We start from the raw sequence: 25291 nt of genomic DNA on the forward strand, positions 1-25291 counted from the left end.
GCCAAATAAAGATTTTATCCACTTGGAGAACTATGGCGGAGAGGCAAGGAATGACAAATCTTCAAACTGGAAGGTCAAGTCACCACCTTACGGGTGGAAAAATCTATGCTGCAGGTTACCGTTCTTGCCTTAATAAAACTGGTGACTCAGGTTGAGTTGTTCGCACACCCATGTCTGACCGCTTTGATGGGAAACCAAGTTTCAGGTTTTCTTAACCAGTGCGAAATCAACTTTTTTTTTGCCAGACCATGTTTTTAGACAATCAAGCTATGATTGGATTCATCCTCAGTTTCCTGACGGGGGATACCTTTATGTGGACTAAACCACTGCTCGCTCAGAACAGTCCACTTTTAGGAAATTATTCTGACTTCAAGGTTGAATTTAAGAAAGCTTTCGACCGCAGACCATCTAGCCAGACATCATAATATGCTCTTCTGCAACTTTGACAAAGCTCAAATGATTTGTCGACTTATACATTAAAATTCAAGACTTTGATGTCAGAGACTGATTTGATTGATAGCGCACAAGCTACAATTTTCCTACATGGACTAAGAGATGAGGTCAAAGATGAACTGGCTCGCTTCAACTGTGCAGAGACTTACTCCACAATGGTAGACCTTGTGCGCTAGATTGACCTCAGGCGGGGGAAGCAGAACCAAAAGACGTCACCCTGCACTTTTACACTCGGATATATGCCCTGAAATAACTAGGCAAGATTCTCCAGCCAGCCGCACTCCACCTTAACCTATGCAGATTGGATCTACCAGGTGTCCCTTGACACTGGAGGATAGACAATGTCACAGGTCAGAATCACTTTGTCTGTACCACGGTAATTCTGGAATTTTCTTGTTAGTGTACTGCCCATCCTAAATAAGCTCCGGGGCCAGGAAATGAAGATGCTCAATGGTGAATTGAGAAGCTCCTTCGAATTGTAAGGATTCTTCTCGAAATGCAGCTATTCCTAGTCAAGCTGTCAGTCATAAGATTGATTAATTTTAACTTTTGACATTCATAATGTTACATCGTTCTGGTCAATCTCCTTGTTAAATTGATGCTTTAATTGTTTCCGGTTGCTTCAGGAAATTTAATCGATTAACTTTATGTACAGATAGGCCAAATTTTCTTTTAAAGAAGACTCAAGTTGAACAGTGGGAATCGATCGATGGATCTCCATTAAAATGTGGACCCATTACGATGCAAACGATTCCACTCTTCCTGGCTTCTTGTGATCAACAAGAGTACATTTCTTTGCATTCCATGCAGATGTATTTTAACGCTCCCTGCTCCTCTACAGAATGTTTCTTATTCATTTCAAGATAAAGTGGTAGCAACCTTGCTATCCGCTAAGTATTTTGACTTTCGGTGTGTTTTTGACCCAAAGCACGCTGAAACTTTACCTCCACATCAAGAATATGAATATCCTATTGACCTGATACCCAGTGCTACTATTCTCTTTGGTTGTATTTTTCCACTATCAGGTCTGGAGACAGAAGTATTATGACAAAACATAAAGGAAAACCTGGTAAAGGGGTTTATTACTCCTTTGAAATCTCCCACTGGGGCACCCCCTATTTTTTGTCCCTAAAAATCAGGAAACCTTGAGACCGTGTATTCACTACCGTGCTCTGAACGAGATTACCATCAAGAACAGATACCCACTGCCCTAATTCAGGAACTGCTGGAACAAGCATCCTGGACTAACCTGTGACGCCATCTCTCTAAATTAGATCTAGGGCCTATAACTTAGTCAGCATCCAGACTGGCGACGAATGGAAGACGGCCTTCCGAACATGGTTTGGATACTTTGAATATCGGGTAATGCCCTTGATTCTTTGCAATGCTCCTGCCACCTTAGAGCATGTTGTTAACGATATCTTTTGGGACATTTTAGATTAATTCCTTGTAGTATATTGCCTGTGGTTTATGAATAGACTTTAAATCCCCACCAACGTATGTCTGCAAGTCTTTCAATGGTACCACAACCTACCGATGTAGTCAAACCTACTCTCCTTGTGACTGTGGAAAAAATTGTGGACACCTTCAGCCCGAACGTGGCAACACCAACATTTACAATTAAAAAAGGTAAAAACCAGCGTGGAGTAGAATAGGGTTCCCACCCTGAGTCTCAGCTCTTTCAAACTGATTCGCTGAGATGAGTTAGAGAGTACTGAGACTATATTTTGTCACTTTGTATTATCACTGTGTTGATGTCACTTATATTTTAAACAGTGCCCGGTTAGTTCATTTACCTGAAACTTGTGCATACATGAAACAAATGCAACAACGATCAGCAAGACTACTACAACAAATTGACTGTCCTAATCAACCTTGGACCAGTATCTCTATGGACTTTATTGTAGAATTACCACCTCTGAGTGTGCTACAGTAATTCTGACTCATCAATTCCTTTTCTAAACTTGCTCACTTCGTACCTCTTCTTCGTTTGCCCACAGCTCAAGGGCTGGCCCAAGTTTTCTTCAAATAAGTCATATCGTAACTGTATTATGCTATGTAATCTTCTTTGTTTTTTTAAGAGAGAGTCACGCGTGATCAGACCATCTTTATGCAGACATATGTGAGTGATTTGTTCACTTAACCACTTTCACACCACTTTCACTGGGTCAATCTTAGTATAAGTTCATTGTGTGCCAGCACTCTATTGCACTTTATATCTCTCCTCCCTGGTATCTACACTACAAAAGATCCATCAGAGTTCAGCAATTCAATTGCGTCAAGCAAAGATCAAATGCAAGAAGTTTGCGGATTGTCTTCGGACACCTGCTCCTGTGTATCCACTGGGTGATTTGAGTGTGGCTGTCCACTCAGGACTTACCATTAAAAAACACCCCAAAGAAGTTTTCTCCTAAATGTATAGGGCCTTTCTCAGTCACTTAGAAGATTAACCCGATGGCCTATCATCTCCAGTTGCCGGCTTCCTGGAAGATACACCTGGTATTTCATGTCGCTTTGTTGAAACCCACTAATGCAAACACTTTTCCCAGTAGAGTGCAGAGATCCCCGAGCTCCATTCAATTGTGAGGACAACCTGAGTTTGAGGTTCAGGCAATTTGCAATGCTGACAGAATTGGCAGACTTCTGTTCTACCTGATATATTGGAGGGTGCTTTGGTCCAGAAGAATGGTCCTGGGGACCGGCCACAAAAGTTCATGCTCCGCACTTGGTCAACCACATTGCCCCGTTGAGGTGGAGGTAATGTCAGGACCCACTTACAGTTATTGCTTCATTCCAGGCAGCTCTTTAGCAGTCAGCTGTGAATGTTACACAAAATTAGATAAGGCGCCTAAATATAAACAAGCAAATGAAAATATATATATGATATACAGTTAGGTCCGGAAATAATTGGACACTGATACAAGTTTTGTTATTTCGGCTGTGTACCAAAATAAATTCAAGTTACAGTTAAATAATGGGCTTAAAAAGCAGTCTATCAGCTTTAATTTGAGGGTATTCACATCCTAATTGGAGGAAGGGTTTAGGAATTACATCTCTTTAATATGCAGCCCCCTCTTTTTCAAGGGACCAAAAGTAATTGGACAATTGACTGAAAAGCTGTTTCATGGACAGTGTGGGCTTTTCCTTCGTTATTTCATCATCAATTAAGCCGGTAAAAGGTCTGGAGTTGATTCCAGGTGTGGCATTCGCATTTGGAAGCTGTTGCTGTGAACCCACAACATGCGGTCAAAGGAGCTCTCAATGTAAGTGAAACAGGGCATCCTTAGGCTGCAAAAAAAAGCAAATCCATCAGAGAGATAGCAGGAACATTAGGAGTGGCCAAATCAAAAGTTTAAGAAAAAAAGAGAGTGATGTATACTAGCGCTAACGGAGATAATAAATAAAACCCTAATATGAGGGTGGCCCTAGTGGCAAGCTAGGCAGCCTGATGAAAATCTGATGGTACAATCAGAACACAAGAGTAAAACAATAAAGGGATACCGGCGCCTAATAAGTCCAATTAGGTTGATTTCTTTATCCAATGGGGATAGTTCAAATTTCGGAATAATCAACAAACTGTTGATTTCGTGATGACCAGATGCAACCTCATTCAAATGGTTTGGAACATGTAATGAAATAAAAATATATTTATAATAAAAATATATATATAAAACATAGGTTTTGTGTTGTATGTCATGTTTTGGTAGTTTGCTCCAGATTAATTTTAGATTATTCACTGTGTATATGTATCAGTGGTATCCTTAATAGTATTGCACTATGTATTTTTTTTCTTTTTGTCTTTCATGCCCCACTACCATCTTCATCATTGGATGACCAAAGAAACTGTGTCCATCACCAGTGTATGGCATTGTGTCTACATCAATAGATGGTCGTATAATATATATCATATATAGCTTTTCATTTGCTTGTTTATATTTATGCGCCTTATCTTATTTTGTGTAACAAACTTTTGCAGTGACCGGGTGGTCAGTGTTCCATTCGGCAGCCACCGATCAATCACTCCATTTCGATTGATAGGGAATTGTTATATTCATTATATATATATATATATATATAGTTTATGAGAATTGTTTTTAGCGCTACCTATTTTTTGTTTACATCTATCTGAATGACTTGAAACTACTTTGCTAGCTTGTGTGAGGTTGTGTCGCTCCCCTGTTGCAGTATCTGCTACCGACTTACCCCTCTTCAAATTGTGGTTATTGTTCCGGTCTGCCTTGCTACTACTCTTCCTGCTTGTTTCCCTGACCCCGGTCTGTCCGACTATTCTCCTGCTTTCCTCTCGCCCTGACCCCGGCTCGTCCGACTATCCTTTCTGCCTGCTCCTCCCGGGAACCTCTTTACTGCGTGTCGCACCGCAGGTCCAGATTTCAGTATCCAGTTATCCCTGGCTAACCCAGGTGATTCTTCACTACTGACTCTCCCGGGGATACAACTTCTCCAACTTCCTTACAACTAAGCTATTCCTTCAACTGAGCTGTTCCTTCAACTGAGCTGTTCCTTCTGCCCTTAAATTAACATTTACTACTAGTTTCCGACTGTTGGAGATTAAACAAGATCTAATCAGACTTAGTGATTTGTGATGGTATCAGTGGTTCTGAGACAGGTTAATCTTTCTTATGATCCATGATTCTTAGGGTGAGGTCCCAGTCAGCACTGTGGCACCTGCGCCCGGCGGGGGGGCGGCACGTGCACAGCGCTGCACCGCGATCTGCGGTCTGGGGGTGAGAGGGAGCGTTTGCGACGGGAGGGGGCGTGGTGGTGGGTTTGCAGGGGCGTGGCCATGACCTCACGCGGCTGGTTCACCATCATTGGCTGAACCGCCGACGGGGGCGTGGCCACGCCTCCGTCACAAACTCTGATCTTATATTCCCCTGCCTGCCTGAAAACATGTCGTGCACCGCTAGGGAAAGGTGCGCGATAAGGTAGGAACTGGGACCGGATTTACTGGGGGAGCGGAGTTTGAACGCACCGTGCGCTGTAGAAGTTACTGGGGCCGCCCCCTTACATAGCAGATACTACTAAAATGCTACCTTTTCAGTCAGTCACTGTATTTTAATTCAGATACTTTGTGAACTGTGATATATTTTAATGGACCAACATATTAATCGTACAGAGCTGTCTTGTGTGCAAGCTTTGGAGATTGCAGAGGTTTCTTCATAAGATGACACCTGACTAAAAGACTTCTGCAATCACAAAAGCTTATGCATAAGACAACCATGAACAATTGGTATGTTAGTCCATTAAAAGGTATCACAGTACACTAAGGCCCAGATCCACAAAAGGGTGCCACGCTTCAGCAAGCCTCAGTTCCCATGAATCCTTTTGTGGATCTGGGCCTCAGTTTCTTACTCTTTCTAGGATAAATATAGTTAACTACCCTTCAAAGTATTTGAATGATCACATTTGCACAATTATAGGGCGACCCCGAAAATAAGGCGACCCTCTAACTTTAGAAGCAGCTGGAAATAAAACAGTTTACACACTTTAGACACTTTGTGTCTGTCCCTCTCAGTCTCTTTGTTATTCTCTCTCAGTCTCTGAGTCTGTGTGTATGTCTCTCTCTATGTTTCTCTCTTTCTCTATCTCTCTCTGTCTGTGTGTGTGTGTGTCTCTCTCTCTTTGTGTCTTTGTGTGTCTCTGTCTCTGTGTGTCTCTGTGTCGGTTTGACTTTCCTGCCACAAGTAACATGGCTGCCTCGGGCCCCCACGGTGGAGCTGCCTCCATTTTACCCTCCTACCTCATACATCCGATTGTTGATAGGCTTGCAAAGTGAGTGGGCCCGATTATAAGACGAGTATGGATTATTCAACTTTACTTTTTTTTTTTTTTTTAAACATTGCCTAATATTCGGACCAATACGGTACTTTCTTTATGCTCAGCTGGAAAACTGGACATACAGATATAGCAGATGTTATTGTAGTCACTGGCACGTGGCATAGGGGGAAATGGCGCATTAGCACTGTTCCCTTCTCACACACAGTTACTTCAAAACAATATCCGCTTCTTCTCCTGGCGCATTGTGTATGTCCCGCAGCAATGTGCCAGCAGAACTAATAACATTTGCTACATCTGTATAAAGTCTAAATAATTTATAGATCTTTGGGCACCCTGCAATAACCTTGTAATACGCCTTGTTTTGCCATCTTTGTCAGGAGGACAGATACTTTAAATGGGATAGTTGCTGGTTTTCAGAGGGTAAGTCTTTTATGCAGACGATAGACCTTGTTGTTACCTCGTGTGCCCTGCTTTTTTACTGGGACTAGTGAAGGTTGTTTGGCCAACTTATTTCTGCCTGCCCTAAATTTCTTTTTATTTCTGTAAAGTTTTCAACATCTACATACGGAGTAGAATAGAATTATTATTTTTTTTAGATCCCTGTATCTACTGTAACTAACTCACTAACATTGAACTGTATAACTACATTGAGAACGGAAGTTTAATATTGGTTTTAGGTTTTGTTGTGCAGTTAAAAGTGATGTTTATATGAATATTTGACTTGGCATTTCTTGAGGTTGTCTTTCCTTTTGTTTTTTATGTAGATGTTTGTAACTCATGTTCCCCCACCCTAAGGGAGAATCACTGAGATTACCTGGTGATCGTGCTACCTGTTTGGTTCACAGGAAGCTCTGAGCATCCGCCGGTGTTGTTTGGGATAGACAGGACAGGCTTTTGGTGCTGGGTTAGTTCTTCTCTCAGTGGTACAGCGCCTCCATTCCCACAGGGCCTATCGGAATAGGTGCAGTCCCCTGTGGAAAACATTCACTCCCTTCCTGAAGAAACTGCAGCCTCAGGAAGGAGTATATAACAGCAACTTGGTGTTTATTTCTTCACAGCTGTATACAGCAACACATCACAGCATACTCTTTCCTTTGGTGTGAATAGAAGTGAAAATAGGTGCGCAACTACAAACAATACACAAACGTGAAGTGATAATCAGTGATAAATGTATAAATCAATACGTGACCTCATGGACAATGTATATTCGGAGCGTCTGCAGCTGTGATACCAGGGATGGCTCAAAAACACCCCCTACAAGTTCAGACAAAATACACAAAAAACACAGCGCACAACGCTCATAGTGTAGTAAAAGATATATTAAAAATAACCAACAAATAAGGGTAAGTATTGTGCGTACATCAAAACAAAATGAAACAGGCATGTCAGGGGTTAATGTTACCCATGCACCAGACAGGACGCCAATTCAGGACGCCAATTCAGGACGCCAACCAGGGCTTGAGGCCCCAAAAGGTCTATCCCTGACTCCCATACTCCCTGGTGGAATATGGGGTAGCTGATCCCACTCCCCTGAGGGAGGGGAAGGAAGGTGAATCAGAGCCCTGTCTCCACACTTCCAACACGGCAACTAGAATTTAGGCTGCAGCCCCTTTTGTATCCATGGGAGGGTCCTAGGTCTGAGCTCCTGATAGGGTAGTAACCAGGCCTTAGCCCCCCCCCCCTGTCACTCAAGGGAGTTGTTTACTGCTGCAGCAAGGAGCATGGATTTAACACTAACACTGCCTGCGCTGGTGCCAGGACTTATATGTTAGGCAGGGCAGATTAGTAGCCATGGGGATACCTGGCTACATGTAGTATATCCGAAGCAGTATTTCATGCCATTTTAACCTCCAGTCCAGACGCCATATTCAAATTTGACTACATGACATTAAGCCTTTCTGAGATTATTCTCTTTACAAAAATATGTGCAGACAAAAAAAATTGAATAAAGATCCTTTGGGTGTAACAGTAAAAAGAATGAGTACCTGAATACAATGTACAACACAATTTGTCTATTCTTATTTTTCTCAAGTGCAATAAATGGACTAATAGTATATTTGGCTTCAAATGTCACCTATTCATGAATCGAAAAGTGTCGTAACTATACTGCTGCGGCAGACTTTATTCTTACTAATCACCGGCTTGTACCTGGCATGTTCCTGGAATGCCACACTGTTCACCCGGAGCATGCCGGGCTCCTTTTGCCTTCCCAGCCAGGCGCATGCCCGGCTGACGCGCGGTTGATGTGTTAATTAATAATGGTTCAGGATTTACTAGGCTGCAATGCTTCGCGTGTCCGCCAGATTGCATAAATTCATGACTTGTAATGCGCCGAATCAGTAATGTGTCGGCTTGCAGGTGTTTCGTTTAAAAAAGATACTGTACCACAGTGTGCCATTGTAACTTGGCCTTGGCCTTGAGACTGAAGGAAGAGTTGCCAAAATGTATCAATTTAGGCTTTTCATATTAAAGACAAAGACCAGTTTCAGTTTGTGTTACACTATTCTGCAGAGACCCACCCGCCATGAGTGTTCAAGTGCAGCCTGCTTTCCAAAAACCTGACAGAAGTTACGCGTATTTGATATGGGCCGCAATTAATGCAACAGAGGATAAGATGGCAACAGTTGCTCAAATTTATCAGTATTTTATCGAAAAATATGACTTTTACAAATTTTCGCCAACTCCTCATACGTGGAAGCGTGCAGTAAGGAAAAGGTTATGTAGTGACCCCTGTTTTCACCGTATTGAGCCCCAATTTGTTGGAGGATATTGGTGTGTATCACCGGGTTTTTCCCGTATCTATGATCATGGAGGCGGCAAAGGGTCGTGTTAAAACCAACTAAGAAGCGACAGTCGCTGCCAAGCAATGCACCAGCACCGGCTTCCAATGACAGTCCCACTGTCAGTGACAACCCTGAGCCTGAGGCTGAGCTGGATTTGGCGTGCAGTTTTGATGAAGCTTGCATGTACCTAAGCGATTTCCAGCCTCACCTGCTGACTACAGGTGGACTAGTCCCGCTGCCAACTATCGACGTGGATGATGAAGAAAGCTGGACTGGCAGTGGACCGGCGCCGGCGCAAGCTGAATGGGAAATTCAATGGTGAGTACTGTCTTGTTGCAGTATTATTTTAGTTGGGCTGGCTGGGTACTTCTTTAGGGGGCTGACCATTACTGTACTGTACTGTACATTAAAACTTTTCTTTTTGTTTTTTCTCAGAAAAGAAAACGGCTAATGGGGGGATTTCGATGGATAATATTGTACTGTATGCTGATGTTTTCCGGCCGTACAGTATACTGTGTAATAAACCCGAATAAATAAAACTATGCATTTATTCTAAATGTTCAGTATCGTGTCATTATTTGTCTTCCACAGTATACTGTACAGTGGTATACAGTGCCTAACATCTATGGGCAAAAATAATTGTATTCCTAGGTGCCCTAAAACAGAAGTTCCCACGCCAATTGCCCGTGAACTTGACCGCGGCCCTAAGTAGTTCCCACGCCATTTGCGCGAATATAATGTAAAATAATCCGTTCTGTGGGTCTGAGCGGGTTGAAATTTACCTGGTCCCCATGCGGGAGGACCCTTGCCATAGTGGCAAAATATCAGCCTTCCAAGACCCCCGGAACCGGAGGTACCAAAAGACAGTTTAAAAGCACATTACCAAAGTGGCTTTTTTTCTGCCATGCAAGTCAATGGCAGAAACCTGAACTTTAACATCACCCTGACTCCGTTCTGTTGCCACGAGAGGGTCGCAATTTGCCATGCAATCCTGCCGCAACTAGGACTACATGGTGACCGAATATGAGCCCTCTAGGTCGAACAGAACCGGAGTTCTGGGTTCCAGGTTTCTGCTCATTGTGACTTAGCCGCTTCAAAGCTTTCTCCGCCATTTGCGCTCAATGGTAGGACCCTCCTCGCCGGCGTGACCCTTTCTCACCGCCATTACTGCTGGGACCGTGTTGGGGTCAAGTGAAGAGGTTCCTAACATCTAGGGGCAAAATGAATTTTATTTCTAGGTGCCCTGGAACAGAAGTTCCCACGCCAATTGACCTAGTTCCCACGCCAAGTGCCGTAGTTCCTACGCCAATTGCGCGACCAGCCAGTTAAAAAAACGTGCAGCAAGCCGCTACAGTACATTTGTTACACTGGCAATTTTTTTTTTGCCACTATGGCAAGGGTCCTCCCGCATGGGGACCAGGTAAATTTCAACCCGCTCAGACCCACAGAACGGGTTATTTTACATTATATGTACTTACAGTATATACAGGATTTATATATTTTTATTTTAAAGATATTAAAGAATGTACTGCATTGTATTAAAAACATGTGACTGTAAACCATAGTGACTGACAAATATTTTCACACCCTGTTGAAATACTGTCTCAGTGTACTCTCAATTCTCACAGTGCTGTGCACATCAGATTTACATTTCAAATTCGAGAGGGGATTTTCGAAAGCATTACCGTTCAAACAACAGGCCTCTAAGGGTTGGGGGAGGGGGATGGTGTGATTAGACGCAGGCGTGCTGTGTTTGTAGCTCGGCTATGGGCGGATTAAGAACACAATGGCAATATGCTTGGCTAGGGAGGGATTAAAAACTCTGGAGGTGTGTGGCTGAAATAGTTAACAGCAGTGTAATTTCAAAAGGCAGTTCATCATAATAATTTGATGAATAAACCCCCAAAGACAACCCCCAAATACAGTACATAAAAAGCAAGTCACTTTAACTCCCTGTGCCCCATGCACCAAACATGTTTTGTGGCAGGCAGAAGAATTTAATAAAGGCTGCAGAATGTATTATTGTGTATGGATGGTTAAAAAAAGCAAGTCACTTTAACTCCCTGTGCCCCATGCACCAAAAATGTTTCTTTGTGCACTTTAAATGTTTCAATATTGTAAATAAATGTTTTTGTACTGACTCCACCAATAAAAGACCATGTTGAATTGCCTCACATTGTTTCCATCTGCTCTTTTGCCAGTGTAACAAATGTACTGTAACAGCTTGCTGCACTGTTTTTTAACTGGCTGGTCGCGCAATTGGCGTAGGAACTACGGCAATTGGCGTGGGAACTAGGTCAATTGGCGTGGGAACTTCTGTTCTAGGGCGCCTAGAAATAAAATTCATTTTGCCCCTAGATGTTAGGAACCTCTTCACTTGACCCCAACAGGGTCCGAGCAGTAATGGCGACGAGAAAGGGTCACGCCGGCGAGGAGGGTCCTATCATTGAGCGCAAATGGCGGAGAAAGCTTTGAAGCGGCTAAGTCACAATGAGAAGAAACCTGGAACCCAGAACTCCGGTTCTGTTCGACCTAGTGGGCTCATATTCGGTCACCATGTAGTTCTAGTTATGGCAGGATTGCATGGCAAATTACGACCCTCTCGTGGCAACAGAACGGAGTCAGGGTGATGTTAAAGTTCAGGTTTCTGCCATTGACTTGCATGGCAGAAAAAAAGCCACTTTGGTAATGTGCTTTTAAACTGTCTTTTGGTACCTCCGGTTCCGGGGGTCTTGGAAGGCTGATATTTTGCCACTATGGCAAGGGTCCTCCCGCATGAGGACCAGGTAAATTTCAACCCGCTCAGACCCACAGAACGGGTTATTTTACATTATATTCGCGCAATTGGCGTGGGAACTACTTAGGGACGCGGTCAAGTTCACGGGCAATTGGCGTGGGAACTTCTGTTCTAGGGCACCTAGGAATACAATTCTTTTTGCCCATAGATGTTAGGCACTATATACCACTGTACAGTATACTGTGGAAGACACATAATGAAACGATACTGAATACTGTATGTAGAATAAATGCATAGTTTTATTTATTCAGGGTTTATTACACAGTATACTGTACGGCCGGAAAACATCAGCATACAGTACAATATTATCCATCGAAATCCCCCCATTAGCCGTTTTCTTTTCTGAGGAAAAAAAAGAAAAGTTTTAATGTACAGTAATGGTCAGCCCCCTAAAGAAGTACCCAGCCAGCCCCACCAAAATAATACGGCAACAAGACAGTACGCACCATAGAATTAAAATTAATTTTCCCCCAGATGTTAGGAACCCCCTCACTTCACCCCAACAGGGTCCGAGCATGTATAGTACTGTACTTTAAAATAAATAAAATATGCAATTTTACTATTACTGCGCGCGCACGCACAGACTGTACTGCAGGTTGAACCGCGAAGGTATTAGACTTCAGAGACAACAGCTCGCAAACGCCCCCATGCGTTTTTACACGGCATTGCAGTATTGCAGCCAGCGGGAATAAAATGCTTAAATCACAGCCGCAAAAATAACGCTATACACCCCGGGAGAAAACGACACAAAACCGCACATCACCGGGATCTTCTGAAATTCGCGGAGCTAGCCAAGTAAGAATAAAGTTGGTCGCCAGTGTAGCCCAGGCAAAGCACGGGCGACAAGTGCCGATCGCGCATGAGCAGTCAGCAAAATTTTGCCTGTGGGCCTTCACATGTCCCACTACGCCTCTGACTGAAAACAATTATTAATGTAATAATGTTACTTTAAAAAAAAAGATGTATTATGCGCACATAATGGAAACATGGGAAAATATTTACACAAATAAGACACCCGTAACTATTTGGTGATTGGTTAAACTTCACACACTATGTCCAGTTCTGGAGACGTCCTCCCGGAACCTGACTCTCTAGAATCTTCCTCCTATCCTAAATACCCCATTGTGACGTCAGGATGCCAATGGCAACACAGGGTGGGGCCCAGCATACACAAAACCGCTCCATACCCTTAGCCGGGGGGGTTACATAAGAAAAAAAATGTAATTAAAAAGGGGGGGGGAATATAGTATTGCTGCTTTAATTTGAATTTGTGAAACATATTATGTGGGACTGCACCTTTAATAAATCGTTAGAGGATCTGGGCACAGAAAATGAATAACTATAACAGAAAATAATAGTTATATTTATTTGCTGTAGCTGATGTTTTTATCTTCTTCAGTGGTTGTGTTTTGCCACGTTGGACCAAAATAACTGACTATAGCAACTAGAACTTTTAAATCATCAAAATGTTTCTAAAAATGTCATGTTATGTCAAATAATATATATTTTTAAGAAGTTTAGTTTTTTCATAACTTTGCCCTAAAATGATAGCACGTCTATTGGTGCTAGAGAGATGTGGGTGCATTGCAGAGTTTATCAACCTGAAAATTCTTCAGATATGTTTTAAAAGCTCTGTACACTACAGGCCTATGCATCAGCGTAAAGAAAGGTGTGTTTCAATGCACTGCTCTGTTTTTTTGCAGCAGTGCTGCGGTATATGTAAGAACAGATTCTCACGTGATGCAGAATGTGAGACTTGTGCTACTTCAGATATGTAGAATTTTAGTGGCACATAACTCCTTCCCAACTCCTCTCACTCACACTCTGCAAGTTGTAAGTTAGGACAGATGGGGCAAAATTGGAGCAAAATGCTTTAATACATAGGTGCAGTGTGAAAATGTCCAAAATTGAATTAATACGTAGGCCCCTATAATATTATCTAAGAACAACTCTCATGTTATTCCACTACAAAAGTACTGTATTACAGCCTCCAATAAATCTATGGCCCTAAACATTGTAGAATAGTTTCAACAATTATTTTCCTCTTACCTAAAAAAAAAAAAGCAATTATATATTATGTATTTCATGCTGTTCAAAGTTAGCCTTCATGTCTGAATTTCAAAACCTATTAAAACATATCTTCAATTTTGAAACAAACTTGTTACTTGCAAAAAAAGGTGATGGTCCATGTATGTACCATCGGGAGGGTGAGGGGGAACATATTGATGTTAAATTATTGTTATTATAGCCATTTTGGTCTTGAATATCTTGGCATCCGTAGACAGAGGTACTTTGGAAATATTTTGTCTCAAAAGCAGTTAAGAACGAAGTTAAGCAATGCATATATTTTAATAGAACGTATCAAATTCTTTGTCTATGTAATTTTCCCCCTTTCTTTAGTCAACAGTTCTTTGATCCTCACATATAATTTCCTTTCTCCTCGTTCCCACACATTGCCTACCTATAACACTACTCCTTAATGGTAATCCATAACTGCCCATTCAGTGGTCCGTTGCATAGGGTCAATTCAGCCCAGTGCTTATGGCTGATGAGTTAATTGTTTTCTTGTGTATATTTAAGTCTGTATCTCTCTAGCTCTTTGTGAATCTGAGTTACACATCCAACAGCTGTATATAGACGGGACTGCAAAAATTATTCGGGTAGTTTCCTTCTTGGTATTTGGAACTTTGCTCTTTTCTTTGATATATATATGCTGCTTATAGTTTGTTCATACTGTGTGTCACGCTGTATGCCATATGGGAAATGAATTTTAGGTCGTTTGCACCAATCTCTCATAGTTATAGTCATAAATCATATGCCTGTTAGTATTATTTGTAAGGCAGAAAACATGCACAAACTTGTTGAAAAGCATTCATTTGTATGTGCGTTACAGACAACCTTTTGAATATAATTTCTCTAAACTGTAGTGTGGATAAATTTACATCAAAGTGCTTGAATAACAGCCAAGGTTGTTACCTCATAAAAACAACAAGCATTTCTTTCAAAAGGAATGATAGTTTATGTTAGTTTATGGAAAACAGAATAAATGCACCAAGTACATAGGTATGCACAGCACATCTTGAGCATTTTAGAAGCACAAACCATCAAAATAATTGCCAGTTAACTTGGAGCTTAATTTTAGTGGATGATCCAGAGATCAGCAAGGAACCTTTTTCCTTGGTCAAATCGAAATCTAACAATAATATACTGTATTTTGTTTCTTTAAAAAAAAAAAAAAACAGTTCAAATATAAATGTGTCTCTAAAAAAATAATACATAAAATAACAGCACACCTCCTGTGTCACATATTGACCCCATATTATACTGCATTTTGAAGCAAAAATACAATCATATTGCATCATACATAATAAACAGGAGCAGTGCCTATTTAGGAAGCATTCAGAAAGTCAGCAGTTGGGGATCCTGCTTGCCACTGCAGATCCCAATAAGGCAGTTCTTACACTATATAAGCAATATTATACATTCTCACGTCAACGTCTTGTTACTGTACACTACATGGAACAAAATTCCCTGTCTGCAAATTTCCAAAACTAGCTTCATAGCCTGTCTAATTAGGTCACGTGTGAGTGATAGAGGTGATCAAAGTCAAAATAGAAAGAGGTTCAACATTGTCCATATCAATCCAGAGTTTTTTACAAGCGCTCGCAAATTGAGTTTATATTGAGAAAATTATTGGGGTGATGTATTATGGACAATTTGGAGCAAAATTGATGCAAATCGCCTCATTGAAATCTCACGTTTCTTTGAATCAAGGTGTCAAGACCTTTGCTCAGAGTTTTTCTGCAAGTTCATCAGCTTGCAATTTAAGGAGGGCATATAGTGTTTCTGTGCATCGCTTTTTTTAATCTTGTGTTAGCGTGAAAAAAAGCTAATCCTTGTTGTCCGATGACCCTCCAGTTCCTGTGATACCTATTGGTTCAGTCAGTGGTGTCTGTGCTCCCTCCTGAAAATTCTAAATGTCTGCAATGTTATCTGCCTCGGCCTCCCATACCGCCACTCAGTCGTCAGCTGAGATATAGCATGTGAAAATGGACATAAGAAAAAAGAAACGATTTAAAAATGAAGATAAAGAAAAATATTTTTACTACAAGCAACTGAGGAGTCAAAGGCTTCACTCAATGTTGAGTATGGTTCATTGTTGGACACAATGGCGATGGATTACATAAGTAATGGATTACTCGATCTCTCTGCAGCATTTGATACTGTGGACCACCCTCTTTTCCTTCACATTCTCCATACTCTTGGCGTTCGTAACAAAGCTCTATCCTTTATTTCCTCTTACCTCTACCACCGTAGTCCCAGTGTCTCTTTTGCCAACACCTCCTCCTCTATCGATCTCTCTGTGGGGGTACCCTAGGGCTGCGCTTATAGTGCCGTGTGACGGCGACGCGACGTCGCTCAAGAACAAATCAATTTAGTCCGTCGCAAGCGCTTATAGTAAGCGTGATGGAGCGACGTTGTGACAAAAAATTTGGAAGCCGGGTAAATTTGATTTTTTAGAGACAGTCGCCACATGTGACTGTCTCTAAACCAATCAAATTGCGCGGCTCTTCCCCTTTAGTGACGTCACTGGCCTTGTCGCCAGCGACGTCGCTAAAAATCAAATTGCAAATTTTGCTAGTGGCGACGGCGATGGGTGATGTCATCGGTCGCCGTCGCCAACACTATAAGCGCGGCCTAGGGCTCTGTCCTGGGACCTCTTCTATTTTCTCTTTACACACTCTCTCTATGTGACCTAATCACATCTCTTGGGTTCAAATATCACCTCTATGCTGACGACACACAAATAACTTTTCTACCCATGACCTTATACCTGCTGTACAGACTAAAGTTTCTGAATGTCTCTCTGCTATATCATCCTGGATGGCCCTCTGCCGACTTAAACTTAACATGTCAAAAACAGAGCTCCTCATACTTCCTCCCAAGCCTGGCCCTACTACCTCCTTCCTCATTACTGTTGCAAGTACCATCATTCACCCAGTAGCCTAAGCACGCTGCCTAGGGGTCACACTCGACTCCTCTCACATTCTCTTCTCGCATTCAAAAGTTAGCTAAAACCTGTCTTTTTTCCTCTGCAATATTACCAAGATATGCCCTTTCCTATGTTGCTCGACTGCAAAAACTCTGACACGGAGCCTCATTCTCTCCCGTCTCGATTACTATAACCTCCTGCTGTCCGGCCTTTCTGCCTCTCACCTGTCTCCCCTACAATCTATCCTAAATGCTGTTGCCAGAATCACTCTACTATTTCCTAAATCTGTCTCGGCGTCTCCCCTGCTGAAATCCATCTCCTGGCTTCCTATCAAATCCCGCATATCACACACACAATTCTCCTCCTCACTTTTAAAGCTTACACTCTTCTGCTCCTCCTTACATCTCAGCCCTAATTTCTCTCTATAACCATCCCGACTCTTGCGTTCTGCTCAAGGATGTCTTCGCTCTATCCCTTCGCTCTATCGCTCTATCCCTCTATCCTCTAAAGCCCTCTCCTGTCTTAAACCCTTTTCACTGACTGCCCCACACCTCTGGAATGCCCTGCCCCTCAATATCCGACTTGCACACTCTCTATTCCCCTTTAAGACCCACCTCAAAACACACCTGCTTAAGGAAGCATATGAGTAGCTCCATGGCAGATAATTAACACCTCTTACATAAAGCTTGCCCCCGGCAGACAGACTTGACAATATGCCCTCCTAATGTCTCTGTACATTCTTCCTACCAGCCAATTAGATTGTAAGCTCTTCGGAGCAGGGACTCCTTTTCCTAAATGTTACTTTTATGTCTGAAGAACTTCTCCCCTTTATGTGTTATTTATACTATTTGTTATGTATATGATTGGCACGTGTATTACTGCTGGGAAGGGCTATGTACATTAATGGCGCTATATAAATAAAGACATACAGTACATACATTAGTCCATCAAGCATCGGATTAGACCTCTGTTGAGACCTTGGCATCGATTTTTGACAGCGCGGTTTTTATTTGTTACTACAGGGTTTTTTTGGGTGGGGGCTATAAAGAGGCAATTATTGGGAGTTTAACTTTTTAGCAATTGGATTATTATTTTTTTTTTTTTTTAGCTAAATTGGATCTGTTCCTGGGGATTAGTGACCCTCTAGCCTTTGTAAAACCTCAGAATGGATGGATTAAGTACCAATGAGGCCACCTATGCTCCCCATGATATGGACTAGGTAGCCTCACTGAAGCGTTAATGATAACTTTATTTAATGTATGTGTTTTTAAACTTGTATGTGTGTGTGTGTGTGTGTGTGTGTGTGTGTGTATGTGTATATGTATGTATATATATATATAGTGGTCGACAAATCACCCAAAATTTTTCTAGCTGAACCAAAAATCTACTTGCCACCTAGACCCGCCCCTTGCCTTCTAGCCCTGCCCCTCTCCACCTAGCCCCGCCCCTCACCCGAGTTTTAAAAAATGGAATAAATTCCTACAAAGAATTGTGTGGGTGACTGTCTGGGTGGGTGGGTGGGTGAGTGACTGGGTGGGGACTGAATGACTGGGTGGGTGACTGACTGGGTGGGTGAGTGAGTGAGTGACTGACTGACTGGGTATGGGGGTGACTGGTTGTGGGGGTGGGGGGTGACTGGGTGACTGACTTACTGGGTGGGTGATTGACTGACTAGGTGGGTGACAGACTGGGTCGGTGACTGGGTGGGTGACTGGATAGCCAAGAGAGGCGCTTCATGTGCTAGCACCCGCTGCTCTAGCGCAAACCTCCCTCCCTTCTGCTATGTGGCGGTGCCCAAGAAGACTAGTAAAGGAGAACATTTAAAGTTTCAAAAACCGCCACTTACCTCCCTCGTTCCATCTTCCAAGAGGACAGGCGGCTCGGTGCGGTAGTATAAGCAATGGTGAGGTGGGACTGGCGGCAGTGAGGGGGGACTGGCGGCAGTCTGGGGGGACAGGCGGCAGTGCAGGGGGACAGGCGGCAGTGCGGGGGGGACAAGCGGCAGTGAGGAGGGACAGGCAGTTGTGAGGGGGGACAGGCGGCAGTGAGGGGGGACAGGCGGCAGTGATGGGGGACAGGCGGCAGTGAGGGGGGACAAGTGGCAGTGCAGAGGGACAGGCGGCATTGCGGGGGGGACAAGCGGCAGTGAGGAGGGACAGGCAGTTGTGAGGGGGGACAGGCGGCAGTGAGGTGTGACAGGCGGCAGTAAGGGGGGACAGGCGGCAGTGCGGGGGGACAGGCGGCAGTGCGGGGGGACAGGCGGCAGTGAGGGGGGACAGGCGGCAGTGAGGGGGGACAGGCGGCAGTGCGGGGGGACTGGCGGCAGTGCGGGGGGACTGGCGGCAGTGCGGGGGGACTGGCGGTAGTGCGGGGGGACTGGCGGCAGTGAGCGGGGACTGGCGGCAGTGCGGGGAGACAGGCGGCAGTGCGAGGGGACTGGCGGCAGTGCGGGGGGACTGGCGGTAGTGCGGGGGGACTGGCGGCAGTGATTTTCTTACTATGGCTAACAGATCTATTTGCAACGTCTAACTAATGGTCCGGAGGCGGTTGTAAGATAGAGGGTGACTACAGTAGGTGTCCCCTGGTGGGAGTGTAGGTCCCCGGTGGGGGGTGTTAGGTATGAGGAAATGCCTTACTAGCTTCTACGGCAGGGGTGGCCAATTCCAGTCCTCAACAGGTCAGATTTTCAGAATATCCCTGCTTCAGCACAGGTGGCTCAATCAGTTGGCTGGGTTATTGACAGTCACTGATTGAGCCATCTGTGCTGAAGCAGGGATAGCCTGAAAACCCGACCTGCTGGTGACCCTTGAGAAATGGAGTTGGCCGCCCCTTCGCCGTGGCATGCAATCTGCAGATAGGATGGGTTGAGGTACCAGCAATATTAACCCTTTAGTTACCACAGCGGACTTGACGGCATTCATGAGATGTCTGCATGCCCATTATGGTTACCGAGGGGTTAATAATAATTGATTCAAATCAGTATACACCTGGCATCGTGAACAGTTAATGGAAAAGTAGAAGAAAAAACTGTGAAAACATGCAGCCCGTTTAACGGCTTTATTTTTTCTTGCTTTTGATAATGTCTGTATGCAAATTTGCTGCCTCTTCTCTTAAAATTGGTGCATACATGCTGTAATTTGCATTGAATTAGGCAAAAATGTAACTTTTTCCCCCCTGGGGAACAGGTGTGAAATGTGTTGTCGATGCTGACGCTGTAATTTATAATGTATAATGAATTGGGCCCAAAGAAGGTTGTGCAACGTTTCCTCTACATTGTTTAAAATTGGTGTTCATCTTGTTGAAATGTGAAATGTGGGTACATGTTGTGCCTCTGTGGTGTGGTGTGTCTTAGCACCGCTTAATAATTAAGGCCTGAGGTCTTTCCTTCCTGTTCTTTTCTACAGTAAGTCTCTTTCCTTTTTTATGTGCCTTTTGGAATTTCCAATATTCCAGCTTTGTATTGTTTCTCCCACTTGGACCACTGGTTATTAGCCTCACTCTTTTTGTGACCCCTATACAATATTATCTGAAGGTGTCTTCCCCAAGCTTTGGAAGATTTGAGCACCACTCATTTCAATGGGGCTGAAAAAAGCAAGTAGCGGGCAGCGCCCACAACATAATAAATTGGGCAATTGTCTCTCAAACACACACTTTCCCCCCTATTTCTTGTTCCCATTGTCAACTCAATTTTCTCTATCTGTACAGTATGTGTATTTCACTCATGTAGAATATATACACGAACACATAAATGTATAGATCAAACCATATATATTGCTCTTTTTTTCCTCATTCTGTGTTTCTGTCTTTGGTATTCTGTCTCTTCTGTTCAAGAATATAGTACAGTTCCAAAGTGCGGGGAAATAGTTGCCGGCGAGGAGAATCCTGCTTGTGCAGCCAAGACAACATAAGACAAACACATTCTTCAAAATGCAGGTCTCCTCTAAGGCTAGGCTTATAGTGCCTGCGACGGTGACGTCACACTGCGGTTGCTGGAAAAATCAAATTGACTTGACTTCCAGCGATCGTGACCAAGCCGTCGCTCCGTCGCGTCACTTCTACTATAAGCACACGCGACGGCGGCAATACATTTGTTTTGCCACGACGTCGCCGGCACAATAAGCGCAGCCTGAGACAGAGATACAACGTAGAGTTCTACTCACAAGTTCATAATGCAATGTTCCATTTAAGGTAACAGCCAAAAACAGGGGAGGAACAACGTTTCATGGCCCATATGGACCTTTCATCAGGTGACCTCAACGTTGTTCCTCCTCTGTTCTTGGCTGTCACATTAAATGGAGAATTGCATTATGAACTTGTGAGTAGAGATGTACTGTGCACCTCTGTCCTAGAGGAGACCTGCATTTAGAATAATTTGTTTGTCTTCTGTTCAAGAGTCACCTTCAGGCTGTGAATCATTTCTTCATATGAACTTTGTAAAATTGATGTAAAATGTTCCACAGAAGTTTATCTGCATTGTTTGAAATGTAATGTGTTTGCTGTTTGTAGAAGGAGGGAAAGCACAACATGTGAGTTACAATACACAAGCTGCCAGTAAACACATCAAAGCCTGTTGTTTATTGCAGTACATTTGCAAAATAAAGCACAGGAAGTGATTTAAAATGCTACTACATGTATACATTTCAATGACAGTCATTAACTTGGTCTAATTCAGTGCTAATAGCTTTCATTTCTGTTATTTTGTATGAGCTCTTCCTTACGTTTACATTATTAACATCATTTGTTCTTCTGTTTTTCTGTACGCAGGGGCCTATTAATCAAAGTCACTGGGCTGCAAAACTGGAGCAGAATACCTCTAATGTAGGGATTTATCAAGCAAATCTATTCATTCATCACTTTTGTAGCAGATTTTGCAGCAGAGGGAGAGTTTGGGCGTCATTTACCAAAGTCTCCCAGCTGCAAAACCACTGAAAGCAACGCACCACAGTGTATCCAAGGAGAAAATGCCATTGTTTCACTGGAATTGTTTTTCCATGATAAATATGGTGCAGTATTTTCGCCCCACTTTTGCAGTCAGGAGATTGTTTCTAGCTTTCTCTTTAAATCAGATGAATTGTAAAAAAAAAAAAAAAATGAAATAAATAATACTAGTTGTTCTTAAAATTACAAAGGTAGAAAATGATCTTCAGGTCAATTTGTGTAAAGAGAAAGTGAATGCTTTTTTATATAGTATTTTTTTTTTTTAACCATTAATAACATACACTTAACGTTTTTTTTTAGCATACTTTGGGGTTGTGTTAAGTTCTCACTTTGTGTCCATTGTACTGAACACGTTCATTCACTTTATCTCATATACATTTATCTAACAAAATCCTGTTTAGTGTGATTTAACTATGATTATTGTCATTAGTTCTAATTGATTTCAATGATCCCTTACCCTGACACTTTTTCGCCCCCCTATTTGCAGACCCATTCTGAGGAGAGGCCCTTCCAGTGTGAGGAATGCAAAGCTTTGTTCCGCACCCCATTCTCCTTGCAGAGACACCTGCTAATACACAACAGTAAGTGCTAATTTGAGGGCAAAGGAACTCCATCAATTTACATGTGTATATGTCCTGCTCTTTTAACCCAATAGGAGCTGCTTTGTTCGGGTGCACAATATTTAAGTAGGCAGCAGTGAATAGTAAAAAAGATGAATTACCAGGCAGGATGAAAACATGACAATGCAGTATAAAAACAAGCATTTTGTTGATTCCGGTGTCTGAAAGAAACCATGGCTAAAAGGGGAATAATTGCAGGACCCTTTCCGCCTTCTTTACTTCTGTACTAGTATATAATCTTTCCTTTAGTCTAAACACATATGTAAAGCAGCATAACATTTTTTTTTAAGTCAGTGAATTATGTTATGGGCTATACCAGGGTAGTCAACTTCAGTTCTCAAGAGCTTTCAGGATATCGCTGCTTCTGCACAGGTGGTTCAGACTTTGATTTTTTTTTGTACCGGGTGAGATATTAACTTTAATTTAACAGAGTTTGATGTATATGGGCCAATGTCTATTGTGGTTTTTATAGATGGATTAATGCAGAATTTAAGTTAGGATGTATACCGGATACTGGTAATATGTTTAAATCGTGCAAGAAAGTTCAAGGCCTTAGTAAAATAGCAAGAACCATGAAATAAATCCTTGATTTTGCATCTTTTACCGTTTATTGTGACAATAAATATTGTAGAAAAACCACAAAAACATTTTCACTTTTACAAAATACATCATTTATTAGGATCATGTCTGCTAAGTTCAGTATTAGTGAGGTCAAGTCAAGGCAATGCTACAAAATTGCATTTTGCCAAGAAAAAGGGTTGCATGGAGCAGGGGTGCTCAACTCCAGTCTTTAATCCCACCCAACGGGTCAGGTTTTCAGGATATCCCTGCTTCAGCGCCGGTAGCTCAATCAGTCCCTCCTTCAGCACAGGTGGCTCAATCAGAGGGCCAGTCTTTAACTGAGCCTCTGATTGAGCCACCTGTGCAGAAGCTGGGATATCCTGAAAACCTGACCTGCTGGGGAAGCTTTAGGACTGGAGTTGAGCGCCCCTGGCGTTGAGCAAGATAACAGCAGTGAGGAAAAGTATCAAACAACATTGGAAACCGATGCTATTCAGCTGAAACATGTTTAAAGTTGTATTTTTGCTTAATTATTCTTTTACTAAAGGAGTTAATGCTTTTATTTTTCAGTCGCACACAAGTATTCAATCATTTCAGTGGGAATGCCTTTTTTTTTAACTTATGGGGGAAAAATCCCCACATCTGCAAAATAAGTCATTAACTCATTTGGTGCCAGAGAGACAAGCAATGCATTGCACTATGTACCTGCCTATCACACTTATTTTCTTCTTTCCAAGGTGAGCGTACTTTTAAGTGTGATCACTGTGATGCTACCTTCAAGAGGAAGGACACATTAAATGTTCACATTCAAGTGGTACATGATGGTCACAAGAAATACAAATGTGATCTATGTGACAAAGCCTTTGTGACACCTTCAGTGCTCAAGAGCCATAAAAAGGTAAGTGATCAGTTATTGTTGACTACTGTAGTTAACAAAAGTTAGTTACAGAGCTAGAAGTAGCTATCTGCTGTTCCCTACTGAACTGGAATTGTAAGAATGGACATACAGTAACAGTAAGGATAACTATAATGGTAAGGTGGATGTAACTACAGTATGTACTGTAAAATATTTTTGTTTACATCTCTGCCCAGTAAATTCTCAGTCCTACAGGTTTGATGGCAATATCTGTTTTTTAGTTGTTAATCTACATTTTGTATTTGAGACATACTCTGATCTTTTGCTTGATTAGGTCACGATCAGGCCAAGTAAATTGGCTATACAAGGAGCCAAGATCTTGAGAGATTGAATATGCCACCTTTGTGACTAAATATTGTAATTGGGAGTTTCCTTTTTGGGGCAATAGCTGCTGTTTTGGTTCTTCTCTTTTTTTCTGTATCAAAAAACAATTCACTGGACTTATTTTCCATGGGTGATTAGCATCCCCCAGAAGTCATTAAAATAAACCATACAGTAGGTATACTTTAAATTTCTAGTAGCCCTGTTCTGGTGAAGTGTTAATTTTGTTGTTGTGCCTGGATTATAGAAATATTTATTAGTTTAGTTGGAAAAGAAAGAAGGAAGTGTGAATTACACAAATATATTTGTAATGTTCTAATTATAGACATATAGCTACATTAAATTATTGTTGCATGTTAAACCTGTTAAGGCTGAGTGAGACATGCTTTTTTAGTGGTAACTTATTCATATTTTTATTTTGCTACATAAAGCTACAGTACTGTCATTTTAAGAAACAAGTATAGTGACTGAGAAATGCAAGATTGTTTTGTAAGAAGTAATGAAGGGTAAAGATTATCGTATTGCAGATGGATCGGGCATTCCAGATGGAGAATGGGAGGTTGTGGTGGGAGTGGATGGGGAATGGGGGGAGGTGAGAGAAGTTGACAAGGGTGGGATATATGAGGTTACTGGGGTTAGCTTTTGGGGAAGGATGGGGGTGGTGAGGACGGATTGAGAAGAATGGGGGCATTGGAGGAAGACATGGGTGAGGCAGAGTCTTGTGGGGAAAGGGGAAGGGAAGACAGGATGAGGAGGGTGAGGTGCGCAAACTGGTGGTGACATTTTCTTGGGTGGGGGCGGCAGTTACAGAGGCCCAACACTCTTCACCAAGGAATTTAAATTAAATGCCAGGGAGCGTGGCGAGGCCTCTGTAACTTACCTGGTCTCTGGCGACTTCCAGTGACGCGTCACCATGTTAACGCGGCGTCAAATGATGTGCGGGGTCACATGATGTTGCTTTGCCATGGCAACGCTACGTCGTGACGTCAGAAGATGCCGGACTCCTGGTAAGGGAGGGGGGAAGAGCGTGAGCAGGAGGGGGGAGCAGGCGCAGACTGAAATGTTTGCGCACCCCTGCTCCAAGGGACAGGATGGGGCGGAGGTGAGGAT

The 25291-nt window shown here is 42.6% G+C and overlaps 1 protein-coding gene across 2 annotated transcripts in view; it reads left to right on the forward strand.

Annotated features, from left to right (window-relative positions):
* PRDM5 (PR/SET domain 5) overlaps nt 1-25291 on the forward strand; it is a 191684-nt gene that overhangs the window by 80637 nt on the left and 85756 nt on the right. For both annotated transcript variants that reach the window (XM_075616179.1, XM_075616189.1), the window contains 2 exons: nt 22251-22344; nt 23682-23842. In XM_075616179.1, the coding sequence (XP_075472294.1) occupies nt 22251-22344; nt 23682-23842 (255 nt within the window). The remainder of the gene's footprint in view (nt 1-22250; nt 22345-23681; nt 23843-25291) is intronic.

The sequence above is a fragment of the Ascaphus truei genome, chromosome 1 (genome assembly GCF_040206685.1).
Source record: "Ascaphus truei isolate aAscTru1 chromosome 1, aAscTru1.hap1, whole genome shotgun sequence".
In the NCBI taxonomy this organism is placed as follows: Eukaryota; Metazoa; Chordata; class Amphibia; order Anura; family Ascaphidae; genus Ascaphus; species Ascaphus truei.